The 25,053-nt window shown below is 42.1% G+C and overlaps 1 protein-coding gene across 2 annotated transcripts in view; it reads left to right on the forward strand.

The window, feature by feature from the left end:
• The window catches only part of LOC120530791 (inactive dipeptidyl peptidase 10-like), an 898,875-nt gene that overhangs the window by 643,172 nt on the left and 230,650 nt on the right, over positions 1–25,053 (forward strand). For both annotated transcript variants that reach the window (XM_039755400.1, XM_039755402.1), the window contains exon 4: positions 19,522–19,616. In XM_039755400.1, coding sequence (XP_039611334.1) covers positions 19,522–19,616 — 95 coding nt within the window. The remainder of the gene's footprint in view (positions 1–19,521; positions 19,617–25,053) is intronic.

The following is a 25,053-nucleotide window of genomic DNA, read 5'->3' on the forward strand; positions in this document are numbered from 1 at the left end:
CAGGTTTTTTAAATGTGAGCATTACTCATATATTCAAGACTACTATTGTAATAAGAAATAGACTTGCAGTCGAACCCCAATAAAGGCTGTACAGCTGAAATGTTGGATGTCTTTTGTGTCTTGTGTGTCTTTTTTGTCTCCTTCTATGCCACCATCTTTTATAGGTGCACAGAGGAGTTCATAATACCTGGCTGTGTTACGGTCTGGTATGGCACCTGCTCAGTCCAGGGTGGCAGGTCACTATAGAGGTGTCATATCTCTGTCAGGGTTTCTCCTCTGGCTGGGATTTAAGCTTATCTTTAATGTCTCTTTTGCTCATTTATTATTTGTTAATTTATCTATTCAATGTTCCTTCATGCAATCAGAATTTTAGTTTAATGTCACTGTGCTCTGTACAAAAATTTATTTTATAAATCCACTCACATGTACAGACCAGGGGCTCTCAGCATTTAGAACTGCTAGGCGAGCATTTGAGGAGAGAAGGGGACAACTACGAAAATAGGCATTGTACTATTTCTATATGTTAGAGATGAAATGGAATCCTCTCCTTACCTTGTTTGGAACCTAAGTAAGGGGCTGCATGTGGGGAAAACAGTATAAAAAGACTTGGACAGCAGCCAAACACCTAGAAGCCGACGGATGGATAAGTGATAACGTCATCCGTCCTGAAAATCCTTCCATTGCAGCAACGAAAAATGGCAGACTGTATACATCGAGATCCCACCTTGGTAATTGTCTTGCCATTTGGATTCATTCGTTTGTAATCGTAAATCGTCATTAAAGAAAGCTATTTTCTCTTATGTGATTTCTTACATGCCATATCACTATGGGCGAGGTATTGCCTTTTTACATTATATCTATATAGTTTCGGGTTACTTAAAATGCCGCAATTAAAAAGAATTTATTCCAACTAGGGAGCTAGCGACTCCTAGAGGAAATACTTCATTATTGTTGGTTTTGTCGGTGTTTCTATATAGCTTGTGTTATAAATACCATGTGTTTTAGGTGGTGGTTCCCTAAGAGGCGGGGCCACCTGCCAATACAATACAATACAATACAATTTATTTTTGTATAGCCCAAAATCACACAAGAAGTGCCGACAGACATTGCCTTTTGACAGCCTCCCAGCCTTGACTCTCTAGGAAGACAAGGAAAAAATAACCCTAATAGGGAAAAAAATGGAAGAAACCTTGGTAAAGGCACTTGAAAAAGAGACCCATTTCCGGGTAGGTTGGGCGTGCAGTGGGTGTTAAAAAAAAAGGGGGTCAATACAAATACACAGAACAAAACAGAAGTAATCCTCAATACAATACAATAGTGCAACAGAAATATTACAAGTACAGAAAAGAATTCAACAGTAGATGATATCACACAATACGTTTTGGATTTGTTCAGAGTCCTGGAGACCTCAGCATTCAGGCTGCTTCCCCCTATTGGCCATTACAGAGCTGGGCCAGCCAATCCGATGAAAGGATCCTTCTTCCCAATGATTCCTGCAATCCTCCATTAGAAATGACTTTACCTTAGGCAAGCAAAACAACTTGGCAGATGGGCAGTGGTACCAAGTGCCACATTTGAGTACCGAGAATAAAAATAGGTGAGGATTAGTAACAAATTCTAACTGTTATGTTACTTGTGTTTTAGTGCTAAAGACCAACAACAGAGATGCAGTCTGTACAGTTAATCAGCAGCTCTAGTCAGGGTGTGCTAAACTGTAGTAGTGAGTCTTCAGCCGGGATTTGAAAGCTGAGACCGAAGGGGCATCTCTAGTACCAAGAAGAGAAACAGAATAGGTGAGGGTTAGTAACAAATTCTAACTATCATATTACTTATGTTTTAGTGCTAATGACTAACAACAGAGATGCAGTCTGTACAGTTAATCAGCAGCTCTAGTCAGGGTGTGCTGAAGTGAAGTAGTGAGTCTTCAGCCGGGATTTGAAAGCTGAGACTGAAGGGGCATCTCTTATAGTAGCAGGCAGACCATTCCACAGTTTAGGGGCCCTGTAACTAAAAGCTTGATCATTGCCTGTCACTGCCCCTCCACCCTGTAAAATGAAGGGCATTCCACAGTTCCTGGCAGTTCATTCCAAATGTGCTAGGGTGTGGAGAGTTTACTTGTGTTTCTGCTGTGCTGTTTGCTTGTTGTGATTTCCTGCATTTTTAAATCTGCGCTCTGTTTTTGACTTTGCATTGGGATTCTGTATTGGGACCGTGTTTGCCTTGCCTTCTCTTGCGGTTTCTTGTTGTGGTCTAAGGAGCTTCTGGTGCTTCAAGGAGTTCTTGATAAAAATCATTTATTTATTTTATAAAGCTTCTTCAGGGTCCCTTTTGTCTCTAGTTGAGGTTCTGATGTTGATCCCCACCATAAAGGGCAATTTTTGGAAGTATTAATGGTAGTTCCAGTTTATGACAAGAGCCAGCCATTAGAAGATGGGTAAATTGTGTGTATGAAGGGATGCACATGGTCAGCAAAAATACTCAAACAGGATAAAGGTATTCAAACTATGATTGGTTTTTATTAATGGGCCTGAAAAACATTCCTCACCCCATTACACCACCAGCGTGCATCAGCAGAAGTCGAGCTTCATCAGAGCAGGGTACATCTTTCTATTTGTCGACTTACCAGTTTTGTTGAGTCTGTGTCTAACATGATCTTCTGCTGTTGTAGCCCAGCCACCACAAGGTTTGACGTGTTGTACATTCTGGAGATGCTTTTCTGCTCACCACAAATGTACTGAGTGGATTTCTGAGTTATGGTAACCTTTCTGTCAGCTTGAACCAATCTGGCCATTCTCCTCTAACCTTTCTCATCAACAAGCCCCCTCTGTCCTCAGTGTGCACCATTCTGTGTAAACTCTAGAGACTATTACATTGTGAAAATCCCCAGAGATTAGCACTAACAGAAATACTGAAATCCCATCTGGCACCAACAATCAACTCCCTGTCCAAATCAATGAGATCACATTTTTTGGTGTTGATGTGAACATTAACTGAAGCTTGTGACCGGTGTCTGCCATATTTTACACATTATGCTGCTGCCACATGATTGGCAGAGTATATAACTGAAAGTTTAAGCAGGCATACAAGTGTTCCTAATAATTTACTCTGCGAGCATATATGAAAATCTATATATATAATTCACTAAGGCAAGACAACCATAGAAAGCACGCCGGAAGGGGCGTGGATTCACTAAGCCGCCGACAAGTGAGACACCTATGGCACACGCAGGAAGGAGCCACGCCGGAGGTGAATCGCCATATGCAGCGTGTAAAACGGTTTGCGAGGGGTATCCCATGGTATCCTTAAAACAATCCTTTACAACTTGAGGTCAAAACACAATGAAGTAAGCAGTCTTTAAAAACCGAGTTTTCGGTTACGACACACGACCGCGTGCACCATAGCAAAATGTTGTACACGCTACATACAGCAATTCGCATCCGGAACAAACATGCGTCTTCTTAGATGCTCCTGCAGGAACACAGAAAGTCTACGTGAGTCACAGGTGCATGTGGACTGTGCAAAGACGACAACGACTCGAGTGACGAGTTGGAGGTGGGCACATGAGCGATGGAGGTCCGCCAGTTTTCAGTCACGGATGATTGTGTGTTGGTTCGTTCTGTGCATTGTTACAATGTTGCTTTTCTTGCTGATTTATTACATTACTGATTTTTCTGTGCTTAAAAATCATTTAAAAGCCGGCCTTATTATGCGGCATATGGTATGTCGCGGGTTGACTAGTTACATATATTGCCATTGACTGAAATGTTGGGTTGCCAACCGGGTCACGCACTTTACTGAAACGATAATTTGAAATAAAATAACAGGAGCACAAAAACGTGAACAGCAACAAAATTTGGCTTGTACCGTCGACTAGTCAAAAAGATCTCAGAAGAACAGGCAGGCTTCAGGATGGAGCTCCACTAGGCGGGTTGTTCGTACCCAAATGAGACTCCTCTTTCCAGGAACGCCCTGCTCTTATAGTCCATGGATTAAAAGGTGCGGAGCCAGTTGCCCACATTGGGTGTCTTCTCGGAGCTTTTAGGTGGGGGAAAAAAAGAAACAAAACAGACAGTGATTGCGCCCCCTCATGTCCTGGGGTGGTAGTGCTTACCTCTGATGAGCCTGGAAAATGACCCTCTGAGAGTTCCTACAAATATTTTGTACATTGAATCACAGTGGATTTAATTTGTATTTTTTTGACATAGGTCAATAGAAAAAGATTATTTAATGTCAAACTGAAAATAGCTCTCTGTAATATGGTTTAAATTAATTACTAATATAAGACATAAAATAATTTTTATGTATGTTCAAGCTGAAATGTTTTGTCATTTGTACATGGCAGGTTCAAAACAGGATAATAAGAGTTGTGAATATAAGGTGCAGCCGGTGCTCTCTCTCTCTCTCTGAATATATTTATATATATATATATCCATCCATCCATTTTCTAACCCGCTGAATCCGAACACAGGGTCACGGGGGTCTGCTGGAGCCAATCCCAGCCAACACAGGGCACAAGGCAGGAACCAATCCTGGGCAGGGTGCCAACCAACCGCAGGACACACACAAAAACACCTACACACCAAGCACACACTAGGGCCAATTTTAGAATCGCCAATCCACCTAACCTGCATGTCTTTGGATTGTGGGAGGAAACCGGAGCGCCCGGAGGAAACCCACGCAGACACGGGGAGAACATGCAAACTCCACGCAGGGAGGACCCGTGAAGCGAACCCGGGTCTCCTAACTGCGAGGCATATATATATATATATAGAGAGAGAGAGAAAACAAAAGCACAGAGACACAGATTAAGTGTTGGGGAACCTCCCCATATACTGGTTGTAGGTTCCAGTCAAATGGTCAAAATAAATCACACATTATGGAGTCGATCCGGGAAGTACAATTAACGGGGGGATGACATCAATAGCAGGTGTCAATACAATGTGGTGGCCGGAGATGAAGTCAGAAGCAGAGAGACGGAGCTGAGGTCATCAAGAAGAGACCGGAAATGAGGAAATTCTATGGAGCCAGAAGAGAAGTCTTCAATACAATCGGGATGGAGGTGGATACTTGGATTGTTACGTCTGGTAGGAGTGTTTTATTCGGGTGTTTTTCAGTAGATGAAAGGAGAGAAAAGCATTAGGGCCTCATTCCAGTTCCCCTTCTCTTGTTCTTTCACGCACCATCGAGCCTCTTGACTGTTTATATATATATATATATATATGTAATGTGTATATATTGTAACAGACAGCCGGTATTCTTACTCAGCTGGGACACCTCTATAATGGAAGAACTGGGTGAAGGAGTTTGCACAGGGCAATATTTCCCCCAGGATCACTGAGGGCAGCCCCCCTAACTTGCTATAGTGCTACGGGTTTCAAGCAGGGAAGCTCAACCCTGCTGAGGGCCCATGGCCACCACCAAGGGGCGCCTAGAGAATGGCTCCGCCATCCTCTGCAGGGCTGCCGCCACACCTGGAAGTGCAGCCGGAAGGAGATTGTGGAACATCTGGAGCACTCCCAGGAATAGAATAAAAGGAGCCAGCTCACTCTTTTCAGAGTTGAGAGGTGGAGGATGAAACCTGCAGGAGAAGGAGGGGAGGTGGATGAGAGATAGAACAGAGGGACAAGAAGAGGAACAAGAAAGACATTGTGTATTGGAGTGTATTGTACTGTACTGTACAAGGTGGGAAACAAGTAAAAGAACATTTCCCAAGCTTCATAAAGGTGTGTTGTGTGCTGGACTTGCGCTAAGTGCCTATTGTGACTCCAGATTGGGGAGCTGTACACCCCTTGGGGTCCACAATATATATAAACATATATATAAATATATATTGTGAAGCACGTATAGCCCCCTTGACCCCGACACAGACAGGCTGGACACAAGTTTTCAACACAGCACACAATTTATTTACACGTGGGGGTGCTTTCTTCGCTCCCCACAGCACATTACCAAATGGCACACAATGCTCAGTCCCTTCCTTCTCTTCTTGTCTGCCTCCACTCCTCCTGGCAAGCTTTGTCCTCCGCCTCCCAACTCTAGGCCTTGAATGGAGTGAGACGACTCCTTTTATTCTTCTCCTGGCAGGGCTCTGCAGCTCCCCCTGGTGACCCTCAAATAACCCAACAGGGCTGTACCAAACTCCAAGTCCTGGCATGCCCTGCGGGTATCCGCAGTGCCATAGCCACCCAGGATGGCTGCCCTCCGGTGTCACAGGGGAGTACTACCTTGGAGATGCTCTCTCCCCCCGTCCTTCCATCCCACTGGCATCCTAATGGCTCCTCTTTTGCTTTGTTGTGCTGACTGGGCAAGAGGGTCATCAAATTTCTGTATACTAAAAATGCAAAACAAAACATTTTCGAAACAAATGCCCCCGATCTTCAAAAACTAGCTGACGTCATTCATTGCCTACACAAACAGGATGAGCAGCGTCCCCCCCTTCAATGACTCTTCCTCCCCCATCACTAATTAGGACACACGCCCAGCACTAATGGTTCTCTGTTATCTGCCAATATTTTTTTTTTCTTTTGTTTGTTTCTTCTTCTTCCAACCAAATATCCACTCTTGCTTGGAAAGGCTTTATTTTTTCTGGCCTTTATTTGTAAATGTTAATCTTTATGAATGTTTTCTGAATGAGCTCTTTACAAACTCCTAGTGGGATTTGGCTGCCAAAATCCCTGACAGCAGTAAAAAGCCCACTGCAGATGAGCATTTATCTAAAATGTCATTATGTTTTTTTTTTCCAGTTTTTTTGTATGAAATATTTGAAATCATTGAAGGTGCAGCATTAAAGTATAGTTTTATTAATGTTGAGTGTGTTGGTGGTTGCTGCCAACGCCTTGTTCGCGAGTGAGGGGTAAAGGGGATGGTGAGATCAACAGATGGATTGAGGCGGTGAGCGGAGTTATGCTGTCACTATACCGATCTCTAGTGGGGATGAAGAAGGAGCTAAGTCAGAAGGTGAAGCTCTCGATTCACCAGTCAATTACGTCATGACTGGTTACCAGTCATCACCTATAGTTATGACCTTTGGGTAACGGCTGAAAGAATGAAATCACGGGTGCAAGTGGCTGAAATGAGTTTTCTCTATAGAGTTGCTGAGCTCTCCCTTAGAGACATGGTGAGAAACACAGACATCCAGGAGAGGCTCGGAGTTGAGCTGCTGACCCTCCGCATCGAGTGGAGCCAGTTGAGGTGGCTCGGGGATCTGACATGGATGTCCCATGGACACATCTCTCTGTGGAGTTTTTATGGGTACGACCAGCTGGGAGGAGACCCTGGTGAAGACCTAGGGCTCTCTAGGAGGATTATATCTCCCAGATGGCCAGAGGACACCTTGGGATCCCACAGTATGAGTTGGCAAGTATGACTGGGGAAAGGACATTTGGGCCTCACTGCTAAGATTGTTGCCCCCTGCAACTTAGACACCTGGGTAGAAAATGAATGAATGAGTGAATGAATGAATGTCTATCTTAGTAGGCAGGTAGCGGAGGAGCTAATACGCTGGATTTTAAATTGTCAGGATGTCTCAGTGTGTAAAGTATACGGCTCTCGAATTAAACATCCATGTGGACGAAGGGTGAAAATGGAGACTAACGAGTCTTAATAAAGCAACATGGAGATTGTGTTTGTTTCTCCTTTTTTCGAACCAGATATCTACTCTTGCTTGGAAAAGCTTAATTTTTTTAAGGCGGTTAAGGTAAGAGTAATTCGAACACACACAACACACTGCTCTACCGTTAGTCTAGTTTTATATATAGTGTGGAGCCAACCTGGACATAGACAGGCAGACATGTTGTTTTCTAAACACCACTCGTTTCATTTACAATTATTTACAATTATGTGTCACTCAGACACTAAATAAAGTCAGTGCACAAACCCCAACACAGTCCTGGCCACTCAATGCCTTTCTTCGGGCCGCCTCCACTCTCCTCTCTGCCTCGTCCTACTTCCACCCGACTCTAGCCTCGAATGAAGGGAGACGGCCCCTTTTATACATGACCCGGATGAGCTCCAGATGCTTCCGACACTCCCCAGCTTTCCAGGTATCCTCCTTATTCTTCCCCCCAGCACTTCCTGGTGTGGCGGAAGTGCTGAAGTAACAGGTCCCCAAGGCATTGGGGCGCCTCCTGGCGGTGACCACGGGCCCCTACAGGGTGGGGCTTCCATGCCCTCAACCTGTGACCCCCAGAGCAACCAGGAAGGCAACCCCCACGTGATCCAGGGTGGGCCTTAACCCTCTTCCGGTCCCTCACGGCGTCCCGGCCGGGTCGTTGCCCCTGGCATTCCTGACAATAGAAAGATTGGTGGTTTCAGGCTTATCTATATATATAATTCACTAAGGCAAGACAACCATGGAAAGTACGCCGGAAGGGGCGTGGATTCACTAAGCCGCCGACAAGTGAGACACCTATGGCGCACACAGGAAGGAGCCACGGCCACCAACTCCAAGACCATTGGATACGACGACAACTCGCAGGGCCACGCCCACCAACTCGGACACGACGACACAGAAAAAATGGCGTCATTTATGTTCGTCTGTCGTAGAGGCCACATGCAGTGCAGGTCAGGTTAATGTCATGTAACTCCGAGCTACGTTGACTGTTCATAGAGGCATGTTTCTCGCGGAGGTGAATCGCCATATGCAGCGTGTGAAACGGTTTGCGAGGGGTATCCCATGGGATCCTTAAAACAATCCTTTAAAACTGAGGTTAAAGCACAATGAAGGAATCAGTCTTTAAAAACCAATAAGCCCTGTGCCTCTGTTTCATTACCGTCTCACCTGCTTCACCAATGCAGGCCCTGCAACAGTCGAGACGCTCTGTCAGCAGCTGACCTTCTCTGTGCCTGACTGGTTCACACAGAGGCAGCGCAAGAGAAAGCCACGCCAGAGACAGACAGAGGCACACACACAGGCAGCTGGTGGGCGGCTCTCCATGAGTTTCTCTTGCGAGCGGACACATGACCAGGCGGTGTGTATGCTTTGAGAACGAGGGTGGACGCGACAGGACCATCTAGGAAAAATCATGTCGCGGATGTCATTCGCTGTATGCAGTGTGTAAAACAGTTTGTTTGTCGCAGATGTGAATCGCTGTATGCGGTGTGTAGAACAGTTTGTGAGGGGTGTCCCTGTGTCTTTCCAGAAGTGTTTACCATTCAATAAATAATTATGCATGAGATTGAGCGTGTGTCTAGGCGTGGGTAAGCCGTTGAACCCCATTCGGGCTGCAGTGCAAACCGTGGAATTGCCACTAAGTGCGACTCATACGCTCCCACTGTTTTCGTCCCTACCCTTTGTACACACCCCCCTCCCACACGTTGACTGCTCATAGAGGCATGTTTCTCGCGGAGGTGAATCGCCATATGCAGCGTGTAAAACTGTTTGCGAGGGGTATCCCATGGGATCACTAAAACATTCCTTTACAACTGAGGTTAAAACACAATAAAGTGAGCAGTCTTTAAAAAACTAATTTTCGGTTACGACGCACGGCCGCGTGCAGCATAGCAAACTGTTTTATACGCTACATACAGCAATTCGCATCCGCGACAAACATGCGTCTTCTTAGATGCTCCTGCACTTTGTACACACCCCCCTCCCACCTCGCTACGCCGCACGGACGATTGTGTGTTGGTTCGTTCCGTGCATTGTTACAATGTTGCTTTTCTTGCTGATTTATTACATTACCGATTTTGCAAATGTTAAATTTTCTCCCTGTGCTTAAAAATTATTAAAAAACCAGCCTGATTATGCGACGTATGGCTAGTACATAATAATTAAAGATATATGTAGCCTTTTTAATTCTAAATCTTACATCTTAATGCTTAGTGAAATATATCTACTTGTTTCATATGCATATACGGTAATATTTTTCTAATACGTGCAAATTATCAATTTTAAGATGACAACTTTCTATAGTGTTAGTTTGGCTTTCTTGTCTACCATCTGAAAGTCATGGAGCTCCTTAGCTCTAGTCACTCTGGAAAGAAGTGATGCCTCCTTCCTGGTGGTTGTGTTCTTATAGCTCAGGGAGCAGAAGGGGCGGAGTCAGCTGCCCTAAATGGACAGTGTCTCTGTACTGTGGAGGAAGAAAATGTCAAGACAATAAGCAGGCAGCGCCCCCTGTCGGACCGGGGTGGTATCACATACCTGGGAAGAATCTGAAGGATTATCCTCTGATGTGCGGGCGTGATAATATACAGTCCACGTGCTTTTAGGCTTTCGAGTCCTGGATTATTGCAGCTGTTGTTAAGGTAGCCTTCTTTTCTCCTCAACTCTGTTATAGGGAAATAAATAAGTTTAAAAAAATTAAATGAAAAGTCCGAGTAGAGCAGCAATCAGTTTAAGTAATTGAATCCCGACCTTTCCCTGCCCGCACCCAAACCTTATCGAGTCTGACCTGAACCTGCTATGAGTGCTTAGTGCTGATCGCTCCTCTGACCTCAGCTCAATGAGATCAAATGACATTATTATGGTGCTTATCTCGTTAGAGGTTAGTTCAACATTAAACTCTGTCTGTTGTTTTGGTTTACAAATCAATTCAATTCATTTTTATACAGCCTCTTCATCAATTACTGGCTTGGAGTGCTTGCACGTAATTGTAACTATTCTGTATGAAGAGTAAATTATTAAACCACACAATACTTATTATGTATAATGTTGAATACACAGCAAAACCCAAGTAATCTCGATGATTAATATAAACATAGAAATACAAAGCCCATTCAATTTGATACCGTCATTTGATGATGGAAGAGAGAAAAACAAATATTCGACTGTGCAAAATTCCTGAGAGAAAATAAATCTCTGGGAAGGCCACCGTCAGTGTCTGCAATACAGCTCTGGTGACCTACACAACTGGCTGTCCTCGTGTTCTTGGACATGTATGTGGTGGCACATTTGTTATAGTTCAACCTTATTGATTTGGATTCAGTATTGAACTCACTGTCTGTATCTGTTGGCTTTCCAAGTTTAAAGTTAGGCTTCTTGCGAATGGTGGCTTGAAACTGATGATGGCTTGTGAGTGGCTTGCACCTTGCAGTGCACCCTCTGGATTTCCTTTCATGCAGTCTTCTCTTTATGGTAGACTCGGATATCGATATGCCTACCAAGCCCTGGAGAGTGTTGTTCACTTTGCTGGCTGTTGTGAAGGGGTTTCTCTTCACCATGGAAATGATTCTGCGATCACCCACCACTGTTGTCTTCCGTGGACGTCCAGGTGCTTGCTTTCTTTCTCAGGATGTACTAAACTGTAGATTTTGCCACTCGTAATATTGTAGCAATTTCTCAGATGGGTTTTTTTTCTGTTTTCACAGCTTAAGGATGGCTTCTTTCTCCTGCATGGAGAGCTCCTTTGACTGCATGTTGTCTGTTCACAGCAAAATCTTCCACATGCAAGCACCACACCTCAAATCAACTCCAGGCCTTTTATTTGCTTAACTGATAAGACATAACGACGGACTTGAACACACCTGCCCATGAAATAGCCTTGGAGTCAATTGTCCAATTACTTTTGAGCCCCTGAAATAAAGGGATTGTGTTCAAAAAATATTTTAGTTGCCTCACATTTTTATGCAATCTTTTTGTTCAACCCAGTGAAATAAAGCTGAAAGTCTGCACTTCAACTGCATCTGAGTTGTTTCATTTAAAATTCATTGTGGTAATGTACAGGACCAAAATTAGAAAAAAGTTGTCTCTGTCCAAATATGTATGGACCTAACTGTATACAGTATATGAATGATAAGACAAGGAGTCAATAAAGAAAGTGTCAATGTCAATTTATTTATATAGTACATTTAAAACAACATAGGAATGCAGTGACAAATAATAATAATAATGGTAGCACTGCTGCCTCGCAGTTAGGAGACCCGGGTTCGCTTCCTGGGTCGTCCCTGCGTTGAGTTTGATGTTCTCCCCGTGTCTGCGTGGGTTTCCTTCCACAGTCCAAAGACATGCAGGTTAGGTGCATTGGCAATCCTAAATTGTCCCTAGTGTGTGCTTGGTGTCTGGGTGTGTTTGTGTGTGTGTCCTGCGGTGGGTTGGCACCCTGCCCAGTGGCATAGCGAGGGGGTGCCGAGAGGGCCATGGCCCCGGGCAGCGTATCAAAAGGGGCGGCGGCAATCACCATGATATTTAAATTTAAAAAAATATAGGTATATTTGAAACTGCAAATCGCCCGCTGATTCAAGCCAAGCAGACAGCGCGGGTGCGGAAAGGGTGGCAGGTGAAGCAGGTGGTGCAATAGAAATTTTCTCAGACGTTTTACAGCGCATTGTAGAGTCAATCTACGACAGTATCTAGTGACGATAAAACCTACCCAAGTGAATTTTCAATAGACAGAGTATCTGCTGAAATTCGAGAAAGATTCCAACAGTTGCAAAATCTAGCGCAAAAATATGATTTTTTAAGACCTGAAGTGATATTGAGCAGGGACGAGCTTAACTTAGACCAAGCTCCTCAAGACATTAATAAAGAAGAATTTCTACTTGAGCGTCGTCTACAAGCTTTTGTAGCTGCAACAGACCCAGACTGTAAAAAAGAACTCATTAGGTCCGGCTCTCTGAGTTTATTAAAATATATTATTGAGTCCAAACTTGAAGATGGTTTACCAAACATTGTCATAATGTTGAGAATTTTTTTAACATCTGCCATCAGTAATGCTAGTTGCGAGAGAAGCTTCTCTAAGTTCAAATTAATCAAAAATTACCTCAGATCAACTATGTCCACGTTAAGGCTAACAAATTTAGCTATTCTGCCAATTGAACATGACATACATATTGATATTGACAATTGTATAAAAGATTTTGCTATTAAAAAAATACGAAAAGTAAATTTTTAATCAATAAAAAAATTGAATGCAGCTTTTTTTATTTTGTCTATTTTTTAAGAATAACTAAATAGAGGGGCGGCAAATTTCCGGTCGGCCCCAGGCGACGAAAGCCCACGCTACGCCACTGACCCTGCCCAGGATTGGTTCCTGCCTTGTGTCCCGTGTTGGCTAGGATTGGCTCCAGCAGACCTCCGTGACCCTGTATTCGGATTCAGCGGGTTAGAAAATGGATGGATGGATGGATTTACAATAATAGAATAAAAGAAAACAAACAAATAACATAAATAGAAATAAAATATAAGAACATGAATAAAACACATAATAAATAGAAGTAATGTTACATAATCACAATGTGGAAGCTGTCAGTATTCCTGAAGGTCATGGAATGCAAGTGAATAAAAATGAGTCTTTAATCTCGTTTTGAACAGTTCAATTGTAGACGACTCCTTTACGTGATGAGGTAAAGAGTTCCACAGGCGAGGGGCAGCAGCTGTAAAAGCCCTGTCTGTCCCCCTTAGTTTTACACTTGGTACGAGGGACAACAAGAGACAACTGACCAGAAGATCTAAGCACTCTGATTGGCTGGTGTAAAGTGTTGGGGTCCTGGAGGATGCCCTCATTGCAAAAAGGCATTTTGGTGCAAATACAAAAAGTGTCTTCATATACAGATGTGGAGCTCTGTTCCCCTCAGAAGCTGGTCCAAGACTGAATAGCAGCTTCTGTTTCATTGCTACTTCAAATGAGAGGGCTTGAATTATGACGATGAATCGAATTCATATTAATCAGGGACTTCACCTCTACTCCAGAACTAGAAATGGAAACTATGTTAGTGAAGGTGTAACACTCCCCCTGTAGTGGTCCCCATCACCAGAGTCTACAAAACGTGCCCTATACTCACGTGTTTGACTACTCATTGATATGTATGTAGTAGGGGGGCTGCCACCTAGCGATCTGGGGAAGATAACGCCCTGACCTCTCTCTCTCTCGCTCTCCCGGCCGAGTAGGGTCCCCAGCCATCTGTGACAAAATAATATATATATATATATATATATATATATATATATATATATATATATATATATATATATAACTTTTGATGTACTTTCACCATTTTTCTGTGACATTAAACACTTGGGGGAAATTGCCCACATTGTATTCATTATTTGACATAAATTTTATGAATCAAGTGGTTTCTTTAGATATGCTTTCAACTGATTTACCATGGCACTGTCATAAAGGTGATACTGCATCTTTTGACTTTTAATTTGTCTTTTGGCTGCACTTTTGGAATAATTTTTGCGTGACTTTGAGGAGAGATCTATAAAAAAACAAGTCAAACCGCTATGCACTCCCCTTTTGTCATATTCTTGCCAGCTGGGACCAAAAGCTGCATCACCCGGCACTTGCTTGTCTCTGAGTCAGCTGGCAGGAGAGCAAACATGAGCTCGTAACCTCTCGCATGATTTGTTTTCATTGCTGTATGGCTGGTATTGTGCTGCCAAGTTATACAAGACACAAAATAATACCAAGTCATGTTCAAATCCAGAATAAACTCTTAAAGAACCCTTACAGCAGTGACCTATAGGGCAGAAAGATGGAGGTGGCATAATGCATGCTTGGGCGTTTACTTGCTGATCTTCGACTGAGCTCTGCAATGCTCACATCGATGGACCAAGAGAAGAATAATGAGGATTAAATGTAGCTGCAAGCTGTGATACCCAAGAGCTAGGAATTGTCACATAGCCAAAACCACCATCCATCTTTCTGTAATTTGAAAATATCTGAAGACAGCTAATGTTGGAAAGGCCTTTAGCAAAGCAGCATAGCTCTGTTTTTACTGTTTCATTTTTAAATATTATAACAAAACACACACAAACAAAGTCAAAGGGTTGGGGACCGTCCCCGCTTAGTAGAGTAGATTGATGCAATGATAAGATCGTTACAGACTTGAGCCCAAAATAGAACTGATTAATACTAAAATGGCGTACATTTATATATCCAGCTGTCCCCTGCGGGTCTGTGATACACGACAAACTATAAAAATCAATAAACAAAATGTTATCGCTAGCTAAACGGAGGCAAGGAACACTCCAAAATGCAGAGGTAGGCCGACTCCCGGAATGTTCAAGCAAATTATAGAAAAAAATCGGATCCAAATCTGTAAAGTAGTTCTCTCGTACGCTAGCTAAGAGGAGGTAAGGCTGGTGCATGAGTGAGGAGGGCCCGACCCCCTCGGCATGCAGCATCTCCCTTGGATTTGTGCAAATAAATTGTTACCACAAGCAAACTATGATACTTAGTGCGATGAGAGAAGTCACAAAATCAACTGGAATGTTCAAGCAAATTATAGAAAAAAATCTGATCCAAATCTGTTAAGTAGTTCTCTCGTACGCTAGCTAAGAGGAGGTAAGGCTGGTGCATGAGTGAGGAGGGCCCGACCCCCTCGACATGCAGCATCTCTTTTGGATTCGCTCAATTAAATCTGTACCGCAAGTGAATTATGATTCTTAGCACTATGAGAGAAGTCTCAAAATCAACCGGAATGTTCAAGCAAATTATTGAAAAAATGGCCAAGCCAAAGTAACATTCAGTCCTTCATACCAAGAAGATTAAAAAATTATTGTTGCACATGTGCAGCTGGGAGATAGTTTACAGGCTCAAATAATTGTATGTTCCCACCACACCAGGGGTTGGCACTGTACTGTAACTCTTTCTCCTCTTTTACCCGCAGAACAATAATGATTTCCGGCTAAAGAACAACTTATGATGCCACTTCCGGTTCCACCCCTCAGTGTCCCACATCCTGATGATGTCACTCCGATCCCAGAAGGCCACTTTCTTGCTATATCACTTCCTCTATATATATAAAATCCAGTGTCGGTCAGTCTCTCCGCTATTTTCACGAGAGAACTACTTAAAGGATTTAGCTCAGGTTTTTTTCCAGAATTTGCTTGAACATTCCGGTTGATTTTGCGACTTCTCTCATTGTGGTAAGAATCACAGTTCGCTTGCAACACCGATGTATTTGTGCAAATCTGAGAGAGTCACAACGGACCGGGGGACATTCCTCACTCATGCGCCAGTCTCCACATAGCTAGCGATTGAGAGAACTTCTTAACAAATTTAGATCAGGTTTTTTCTGGAATTTGCTTCAACATTCCGGTTGATTTTGCTAAGAATCATAGTTTGCTTTATATAGTGATATATTCACACTAATTCGAGACATAGGCTATGGGCCGAGGGGAGGGGGAAACATGCCATCAGGAGTGGGGAGCTGGGCGGGGCCCTCCTCACTGTCACTGGCTATGTGGGCGGAGCCACGGGGGGTGGCTAGTAAGTAGATATGCAATAGGCAGGGATTGTTCCTACCTTCAAACGATGGTTGATATAACAGGATAAACATTTTGAGTATCAGTGGGTAACCCCATTTAATGTCCAAGTTGTGAAGTGTTGAAATTTTAGAAAAAAATAAAAGAAAATACACATCAGTTTTAATGTTTGGTTGAAAAGAGCTTTTCAGGGAACCGGTCTGCATGAAGACTGGATCGAAAGTGATGAGGACTTCCCGTTTCAGGCAGGTTCATATGGCAGAGCGGAAGTGAAAGAGCTGGTAACAACGACGTCCCCAGTGGAAGTGACATCAGTGGAGAGTCCCCCTCCATTTTCTGATTAATTGAAATCGGGTCAGTGGCAGCGTCACATTCAAATCCTTCCCCGTAATAACTGATAGAGCTGTCACCAAAATACGCACGTCTCCTAATCTTGCATGCTTGATCTCACACAGAGAACCAAAGATGCAAAGCAAAAGCTATTAAGTAGTGTGATAGACAGTCGAATCTTACTGACCTTCAAAACTCATCCTGGTGTCATTTTTGGATAAATTAGGTGAACAGGACTGAGCAACTTGTTGGGATGAATGGCCTGTCCTAATCAAAATTGTTCTAATAGTGTAAAACAAACCACTGCAATGAAGTTCCTGGGCAATGTGAGCCTCGTGTGACAGGGTGGTACAGGAGAGACCCCAGAGTAGAATAACTGCTTCTCTGCAGTGCGAGGAGTGTACCTGAGGTAATTTGGGCAGGTAGTTGAGATGCCCCTTGAGGACCTCCTACATGAGAGCAGATTTGAGGGTACTCTGGGTTTCCTTCTATCTCACGGCTGACATAGGAGAACCTGGGAGGAGCTGGAAGAAGTGGTTGGCGACAGGTTTGCTTGGATTGTCCATCTTGGCATGCTGCCACCACGGTGAAAGAGCAGAATTAACATTTATTTCTATAGCATATTTTCATACAAATAATGTAGCTCAAAGTGCTTTACATAATGAAGAAAGAGAAAAAAGACAAAATAAATAAATAAGAAAAATAAGACAAAACTCATTAACATAGAATTAAAGTAAGGTCCGATGGCCAGGGAGGACAGAAAAAACAAAAAACTCCAGACGGTTGGAGAAAAAATAAAATCTGCAGGGGTTCAAAGGCCACAAGACCACCCAGCGCCCCCTCTAGGCATTCTACCTAACATAAATGATCAGTCTTCATTGTACTCAGGGTTCTCATGGAAGGACTTGATGATGACGATCACGTGGACTTCTGGCCTTTAATACATTAATGCAGGGACATCACGGTGCTTTGGTCAGGTGGTGGGGGCACAGATCACCACCACAGAAAACCGGACAAAGAACAGAAGAGAGAGTAGGGGTTAGTATGGATTTTGGAGCCACCATGAATAGTAATGATAATTAATTTAATATACAAAGCTTCAGAATTAAATTAGGATGAAGTTATGAGAAAGCCATGTTAAAGTAATGAGTTTTTCGCAGTGCTCCACTGTATCAGCCTGGCAAATTCCTATTGGCAGGCTATTCCAGATTTTAGGTGCCTAACAGCAGAAGGCCGCCCGCCTCACCACTTCTTTTAAGTTTAGCTCTTGGAATTCTAAGCAGACATTCCGATATATAAGATGGAGTGAGATTATTTAAGGCTTTGTAAACCATAAGCAGTATTTTAAAGTCAATTCTGAATGACACAGGTAACAAGTGTAGTGACATCAAAACTGGGGTGATGTGCTCGGATTTTCTTTTCCTAGTTAGGATTCGAGCAGCTGCATTCTGCACTCGTTGCAAACGATGTATGTCATTTTTTTGGGTGGTCCTGAGAGGAGTGCATTACAGTAATCTACAGTAGACGACTGAAAACTAAAGCGTGAACTCATTTCTCAGCATCTTTCAATAATATAAGAGGTCTAACTTTTGCAATGTTTGTTAAGTGAAAAAATGCTGTCCTAGTGGTCTGATGAATATGCGATTTAAAATTCAGGTCACAGTCAACAGTTACGCCTAAATTCTTTACCTCCGTCTTGACTTTTAATCCTAGTGCATAAAGTTTATTTCTAATAACCTCATTAGATCCATTATTGCCAATTACTAAAATTTCTGTTTTGTCTTTATTTAGCTTGAGAAAATTACTATTCATCCATTTAGAAACACAAGTAAGACATTGTGTTAGTGAATTAACAGGGTCTGGGTCATCGGGTGCAATTGATAAATACAGCTGCGTGTCATCAGTATAGCTGTGGTAACTCACGTTGTAACCTGAGATAATCTGACCTAACGGAAGCATGTAAATTGAAAAGAGCAGCAGACCCAGGATAGAGCCTTGTGGAACACCATATCGGATATCATGTGTCTTTGAGATGTGATTACCACAACTCACAAAGAATTTTCTCCCTGCCAGGTAGGATTCAAACCAATTTAAGACACTGCCAGAGAGGCCCACCCATTGACTAAGGCGATTTCTAAGAATATTGTGACCAATGGTATCACAATAACGAGTGCAGTAATCATGATAAAAACTAAATAAATAATAATGTAATTTTCATAAATGTTGCTGTGCTGTATGTCAATAGTTAAGTCACTGTAGACTTTCAATTTATTTTTCTTACAATTTTACCAGCGAGATTCAGGAATGATTTATTCATGCATACAGCACAGTACCCTTTTGAACAACACCGTCTGTTACAATTAAAAAGGCACGGTTGTACCTTTCTAACTTCAATTATTCTTTTAGTTTTTCTTTCCTTATAATAAAGCAGCAAATTGCAAATTTACATTGCATCGGTTATTGTGTGCTTTGTCTTGAACATATGAATTTTTCAGTTTTAAAGGTGTTTTAAAATACACTCTGACCTTGTAGCTTGTTCAAAATGAACAAAGAGAAATCACATCCTAGCCATTTGTGTCTAAAACTTCTTTGTACGACATGCTTGTGTTTATTGGTTGATTTGCTTATGTGGATGTGGCACGCTTACGTGTCCTTCTCCCCTTTTATCGTACATTATGTTCATACAAGGAATGAATGCGGTGGCCTTTGTTGCAGGTCTCTGACACTGGGAAGTTTTCCAAGTTTACCCTGATGTTCCTGCAGGGCATCCACTATGGTAGAAAGAAACTAACACAAAGATATTGTCACTCGGGCTCATCTCAGAGACTCAAGTGCCAATGTGTTCTCGGTGACAGATTAATGCCGTCCTGATTTCCGTCTTTTATTTCCCAGAGTAACATCTGGTGCACCATGTCCTTAAGCAGGTAGTATGTGGTTATGAAAATGTATAAGTGCGTCATAAATTACAGAAATGTGAATTGCTTTACCTTACACGGTGTACTTAGTAAACGTATTTGTATTGTTCTGTTTTATTACAGACACGGAGGTGGTGTACAAAAACAGAGACGGGCATGTCCTCAAGTTCAATGTTGAAACAAATGAAACTAGGATATTACTGGAGAACACGACCTTTGTAAGTAGTGCGCTGATGACAAAACTCTGTGTGCTTCTGTTACAAATATGGTAATAATGCAACTGCTACTACTACTACTACTATTATAATAATTAATACAATAATTATTATATAATATTAAAATTACATTCTCAGACCCCCTTAATCCAATACTTGGGGCCAAAACACTATCCCAGTATTATATTTATTATTATTATTCTTTCCAGTTCTTTGGATTCCATAGCTCTTTTTCAGCTGGTATTAAAACTGTACCCATTCAAAAAACCTCAAAGGCCTTGGGCAGGAACACGTTTCAGGATTGTGTTTTTGTGAAGTTTGTGAGACTTACCAGGAACGCTTATTGGGTTCTTCTACTCTTGTCCACACAGAGATCCTATCCATACAAAGTGATTTTGCAATATTCCACATAGGATACAACTACACCATGCATACATATAGCATACCTAGCCAGATGACATCTCGAGTGATGCCAAGTGCCAGTCACTCCACAATATTACACATAGGACTCAGCTGCACACACATACACATTGCAATCCTATCCAGACAAAGCACCAAGTGGTGCCAAGTGCCAGTCACTTCGCAATATTTCACATAAGAGTCAGCTACACTCACGTACATATACTGTAGAGCTCCTATCCAGACAATGTCTCAAGTGGTACCAAGTGCCAGTCACTCCGCGATATTCCTCATATGACTCAGCTACACACACATACATGTAGAGATCCTATCCAGACAATATCTCAAGTGCTGCCAAGTGGCAGTCACTCCACAATATTCCATATAGGGCTCAGCTGTACACACATACACATAGCAATCATATTCAGACAATATCTCGAGTGGTGCCATGTGCCTATTCACTCTACGATATTCCACACAAGATACAGCTACACACGCATACATATAGAGATTCCAGCCAGACAAAGTCTTGAGTGCTGCCAAGTGCTAGTGACTCTGCAATATTTCACACAGGACACAGCTACACATGCATACATATAGCGAACCTAGCCAGATGACATCTCAAGTGGTACCAAGTGCCAGTCACTCCGCGATATTCCTCATATGACTCAGCTACACACACATACATGTAGAGATCCTGTCCAGACAATATCTCAAGTGCTGCCAATTGCCAGTCACTCCACAATATTCCATATAGGGCTCAGCTGCACACACATACACATAGCAATCATATCCAGACAATATCTTGAGTGGTGCCACGTGCCTAGTGACTCTGCAATATTTCACACAGGACACAGCTACACATGCATACATATAGCGAACCTAGCCAGATGACATCTCAAGTGATGCCAAGTGCCAGTCACTCCACAATATTCCATATAGGACTCAGCTACACAGACATACACGTTGCAATCATAGCCAGATAAAGTTTCAAGTGGTGCCAAGTGCCAGTTCCTCTACAATATTCTGCATAAGATTCTCTAGATAGGGATTCTATCACTTCACTATCACCTGCTCTAACAAGCATGGAGTTGTCATCCTGACACATATGAGCACAGCTCTTTAGCGCTTTTGATTATGTGCCACTTACCAACCAAACTATGTCTTACTTTTAGCACGGTTTTTCTAATTATTGGGGAGTGACCTCTGTAGCCTTGATAATCCCTGTGAATAGGAAGGTAGCGATCAGACTCACACTTGGCACTCTTTTATCATTTCAAATACTCTAGATAAAAGTATAGAAAATATAGAAGCAGCATGTTATTTATTAACATACTAGCTATGTAAACTTGTGCTGTAAAATACCCGGGGTCGTAGAAGCTATTCAAATCATCAGAAAAAAAATTGAAATTTAGAGATGTCAGGTAATGGAAAGGAACTACTCTGGGCGTCTTTCTCCTAGGAGGATTCGTTTTGCTGATGTACTCGCCTCACTTGTGCTTTACCGGCGGCAGGAAAAATAAAACGGATACTGTTTTGCCGATGTTAGTGGCTAAGCGACTTTGTCTTTCTTCTGTGGTTTCGTTTTGCTGACATGCTGGCCTCGCTCGTGTTATTAGCGGCTAAGCAAATTTTCTGTTTCCTCAGAGGTGGAGCCCTCACCCCGACTCCACCTCTCACTTCCAGGCCGAACAGATGGACACACACACACACTTCCACACGTAGACGTTTATATATAAGATAAGAATACCAAATAGAAGAACATATAATAGAAAGTGCAGCAAAGTCTCAGTCTAGGCTTACTAGAAATCGAACATGTCAATGTTGTCGTGGGCGTCTTAGCGATCAGCGTTGTTCATAAGTTACAATCTCCAACGTCCAGATGAAATGATCACATGTATCTCAATGTCTGATGTTGCTTCCTATGTCGTTGACTTTCTTCTAGGTTTGGTCCCTGGATGAGTTGTATTTATGTTCAAATGCCCACGTAGGGTTTCGGGAAATGTGATATTGCACATGTGATTGGTTGTCCTGATGGTGCACGACTCTGATCAGAATGTTTGTACCTTCACACTCCTTCCTTTCTCAACGTGTAAGCTAATTCTGTAATGCCTAACAGTATGACCTACCTTCCATTCCCAGGATATAAGTGAATTAAAACAAGTTCTGCGGCATTTATACTTATTTCTATTTCCCAGGTCATAGACTCATTTGAAAAGACAATGACTGGAACAAATGAACAAATTACTACAAAATACGAAAGGCTACTTGCCATGCCTGTGCTTTAAAGTCTTGTAAATTCAGTCCATCGTGGTTCGTTTAAGCAGAATAAATAAAATTTAATGTAAACAGTCTTCTGTTCAAAAACTGGAGATTGTCCTCACCAATATAAGAATTTAGTTCCATTCAGGGTTATAGGAGGCTGGTCAATGCCAGCTCAGAGGAAAATGTCTGGCGTTAACTCTTTAATGGCAAATTTTTGCTTTATAAACACACACCATAACCATAACCATCTAAGGGGGAGGAGCGAAAGCTTTAGATTTGTTAAAGATTTCGATCTCCGGTTTTCGACAGATCTCGATGTTTTTGGGTCCGCTGATATTGAAAACATTGATATCTCGATGATGGGTGTGTGTCTGTCTGTCTGTGTCTGTGTGTCACAGTTTCTTGAAGACGGTCAAGGGCTAAAACGGCTGGACTGAAAAATACCAAACTCGCAACTTAAGCCTGTTACGAGATGACGACGTGCTGATTAGTTTTGGAGCCAAATCGTGCAAGAGAAAGACACACTCAAGAGGAACCCTCATATACCATAACTCAGAAATTAGTGATGAATTCTTCTCGTCAATTGCTATCGTAATTGTTATGGTGTATAAAATCTGTACATTTTGGTTTCCATTATATTTTGTTCAAGACAAGACAACAGATGAACTAAGACAAATTAAAGCAGGTTTTCTTCCCTTACACCTTACTTTTGTTCATAGCTTAGTGCTAATTTGGTTTATTGCCTGGGAAAGGATGCTGAGCTGGTACCTCAGGCTATTGATCATTTTATGGATGGACATCTGGAACAACAAAGTTTAGTTTATAGCCTGGGACTGCTACCTCAAAGTACATCAAAGGTTTTGTTGTGTGGGAAAACGGACAGTGAATTAATTCATCAATCATTTTAACAGCCAGCCAATCAGGTGCATGTGTTGTGAAACCAAGGCTTGACATTTCATAATAAATATGCCTTGGTTTGGAAAGAAGAGGAGAGAAGCAAAGAAAGAAGAAAGAGAAGCAAAGGGAGAAGAAGAAAGAAGAAGAGGAACGGACGAAGACGGCCCTGGTCGTCAGAAAGGCATCATGAACATTGATTTCTAAATCAAACGCCTCCCTGGGACATTCATCCTTGTCATCTGTAACTTTTTCGTAAGCTTTTTCTAAAGACTATATATATTCAGACTTTCCTATCACTACCTATTTTCTAGTATTCTTTGTTCTTGTGGTATTATTATTATTCTTGTAATAAATACCATGCTGCTTTTAACTTTCAGTGCTTTGTCTTAATGTCTAGAGTGATTGAAGTAATAAGTTAGATTTCTTTGAGCACCTGGTGACAGCCGGATTTTTGCCATTATTTCTGTGCTGCGAGGTTTATATGGCTGAGAGTGAAGAGCGCTATACTCAACAGAAGGGACAGATACGATAAAGAAGGTATTTTTGGCTGATGAATGGCCTATAGTCAAGAGTGCTGAGTCTTTGTATGTTTAAATGTATTCTTGTAGACCTAAAGTAATATTTAGGTCTGAGATATCACTAAAACATCGTATTGTTGTTCGTGCCGAAAATAAGTAAGTCTCTTGGAATTCTGAATGACAGGCTGTTATTCCTATAGCACTTGTGTGGTTTAAAGTGCTAAGGGTTAATCAGCGTGTGTGTGTCATTCATGGAGCACAGTTGTGGTTAGGGTCTGTGTGTGTGTTTATCTGTGTGTGTGTGTGTTCATCTTAAAGTGCAACAGTAGACCAACCCGATAACGAACTTGACGAGAACCCTTACCCTTGAGGAAACAGGTAAAAAGGCAAGTGGAGGGAAATACCACGATAATACAGTAATGACCTATTTTATGATCAGAAAGATCAGTATCAGAGTGGTATAATAATTACTGAAATGTTAGAGAATTGTTCAGACCTACTGACGTTCACGTCCAACAAATAAAAAGAAATAAATTACAAAATAACCTAAACAAAAATAATCTCTCTATTATAAAAGAAAATCCTGGGATGAGACTTTCTCGTAGATAATTTCAGTTCCCACGAGACAAGACTTTTTGCCAAGAGATTTTGACAAGTCCAGCCCTCCTCTCAAACATTTAAAACACGCCCACAGTCTAATCACTTCTCAATCGTGTGAATGCTCTTGTCAGACACAGTTCCTGCACTCTCAGCTCCAAGCAGGGTCGGAAATAAAAGACGAAGAGTAGAAGACAAAGTAGAACGTCATAAAGAGGTTCAGAAATGTTGGTGTGATACACATGGAGAGCAAGTTACAGATTATGAAAGTGCTAAAATTCAAAAGTCTCAAGAAACTGATAGTAAAAATTGCATTAGCACTAACAAACGGAAATTATTACTCGATGAAACAACAGAACAGCGAAAAGAGATTGAATATATGGACATAGGTGACATGATCGAAGTATGTAGATATTGTTCAGATTTAAACTTTAAGTCAGAGACTTGTAGATCTTTTAATTTGTGTTGCCATCAGGGAAAAGTAGTGTTTCTTCCCAATGAAGAGGCGTATCAGCGAGAATGAAATGATTTGTTGTTGGGTGAAAATGAAATCCACATACGCGAGCGTCAGAGACGAGAAGTGGCTGAAGTGTAGGGAATAGGCTGGGGGGGGGAGGGTTTGTTGAGCAAAGCGAGCAGGGGGCGAAGAACTCTAGTATACTAAATAACAGCCAGCAGGGGTCTGTGAGAGGAAACCAATCTTTTGCTTTTTACATTTTTTTGAACAGGCAACTGCAATTGTTGTCAAAAGCTAAGCATATGAC

The sequence above is a fragment of the Polypterus senegalus genome, chromosome 6, assembly GCF_016835505.1.
Source record: "Polypterus senegalus isolate Bchr_013 chromosome 6, ASM1683550v1, whole genome shotgun sequence".
Lineage (NCBI taxonomy): Eukaryota > Metazoa > Chordata > Cladistia > Polypteriformes > Polypteridae > Polypterus > Polypterus senegalus.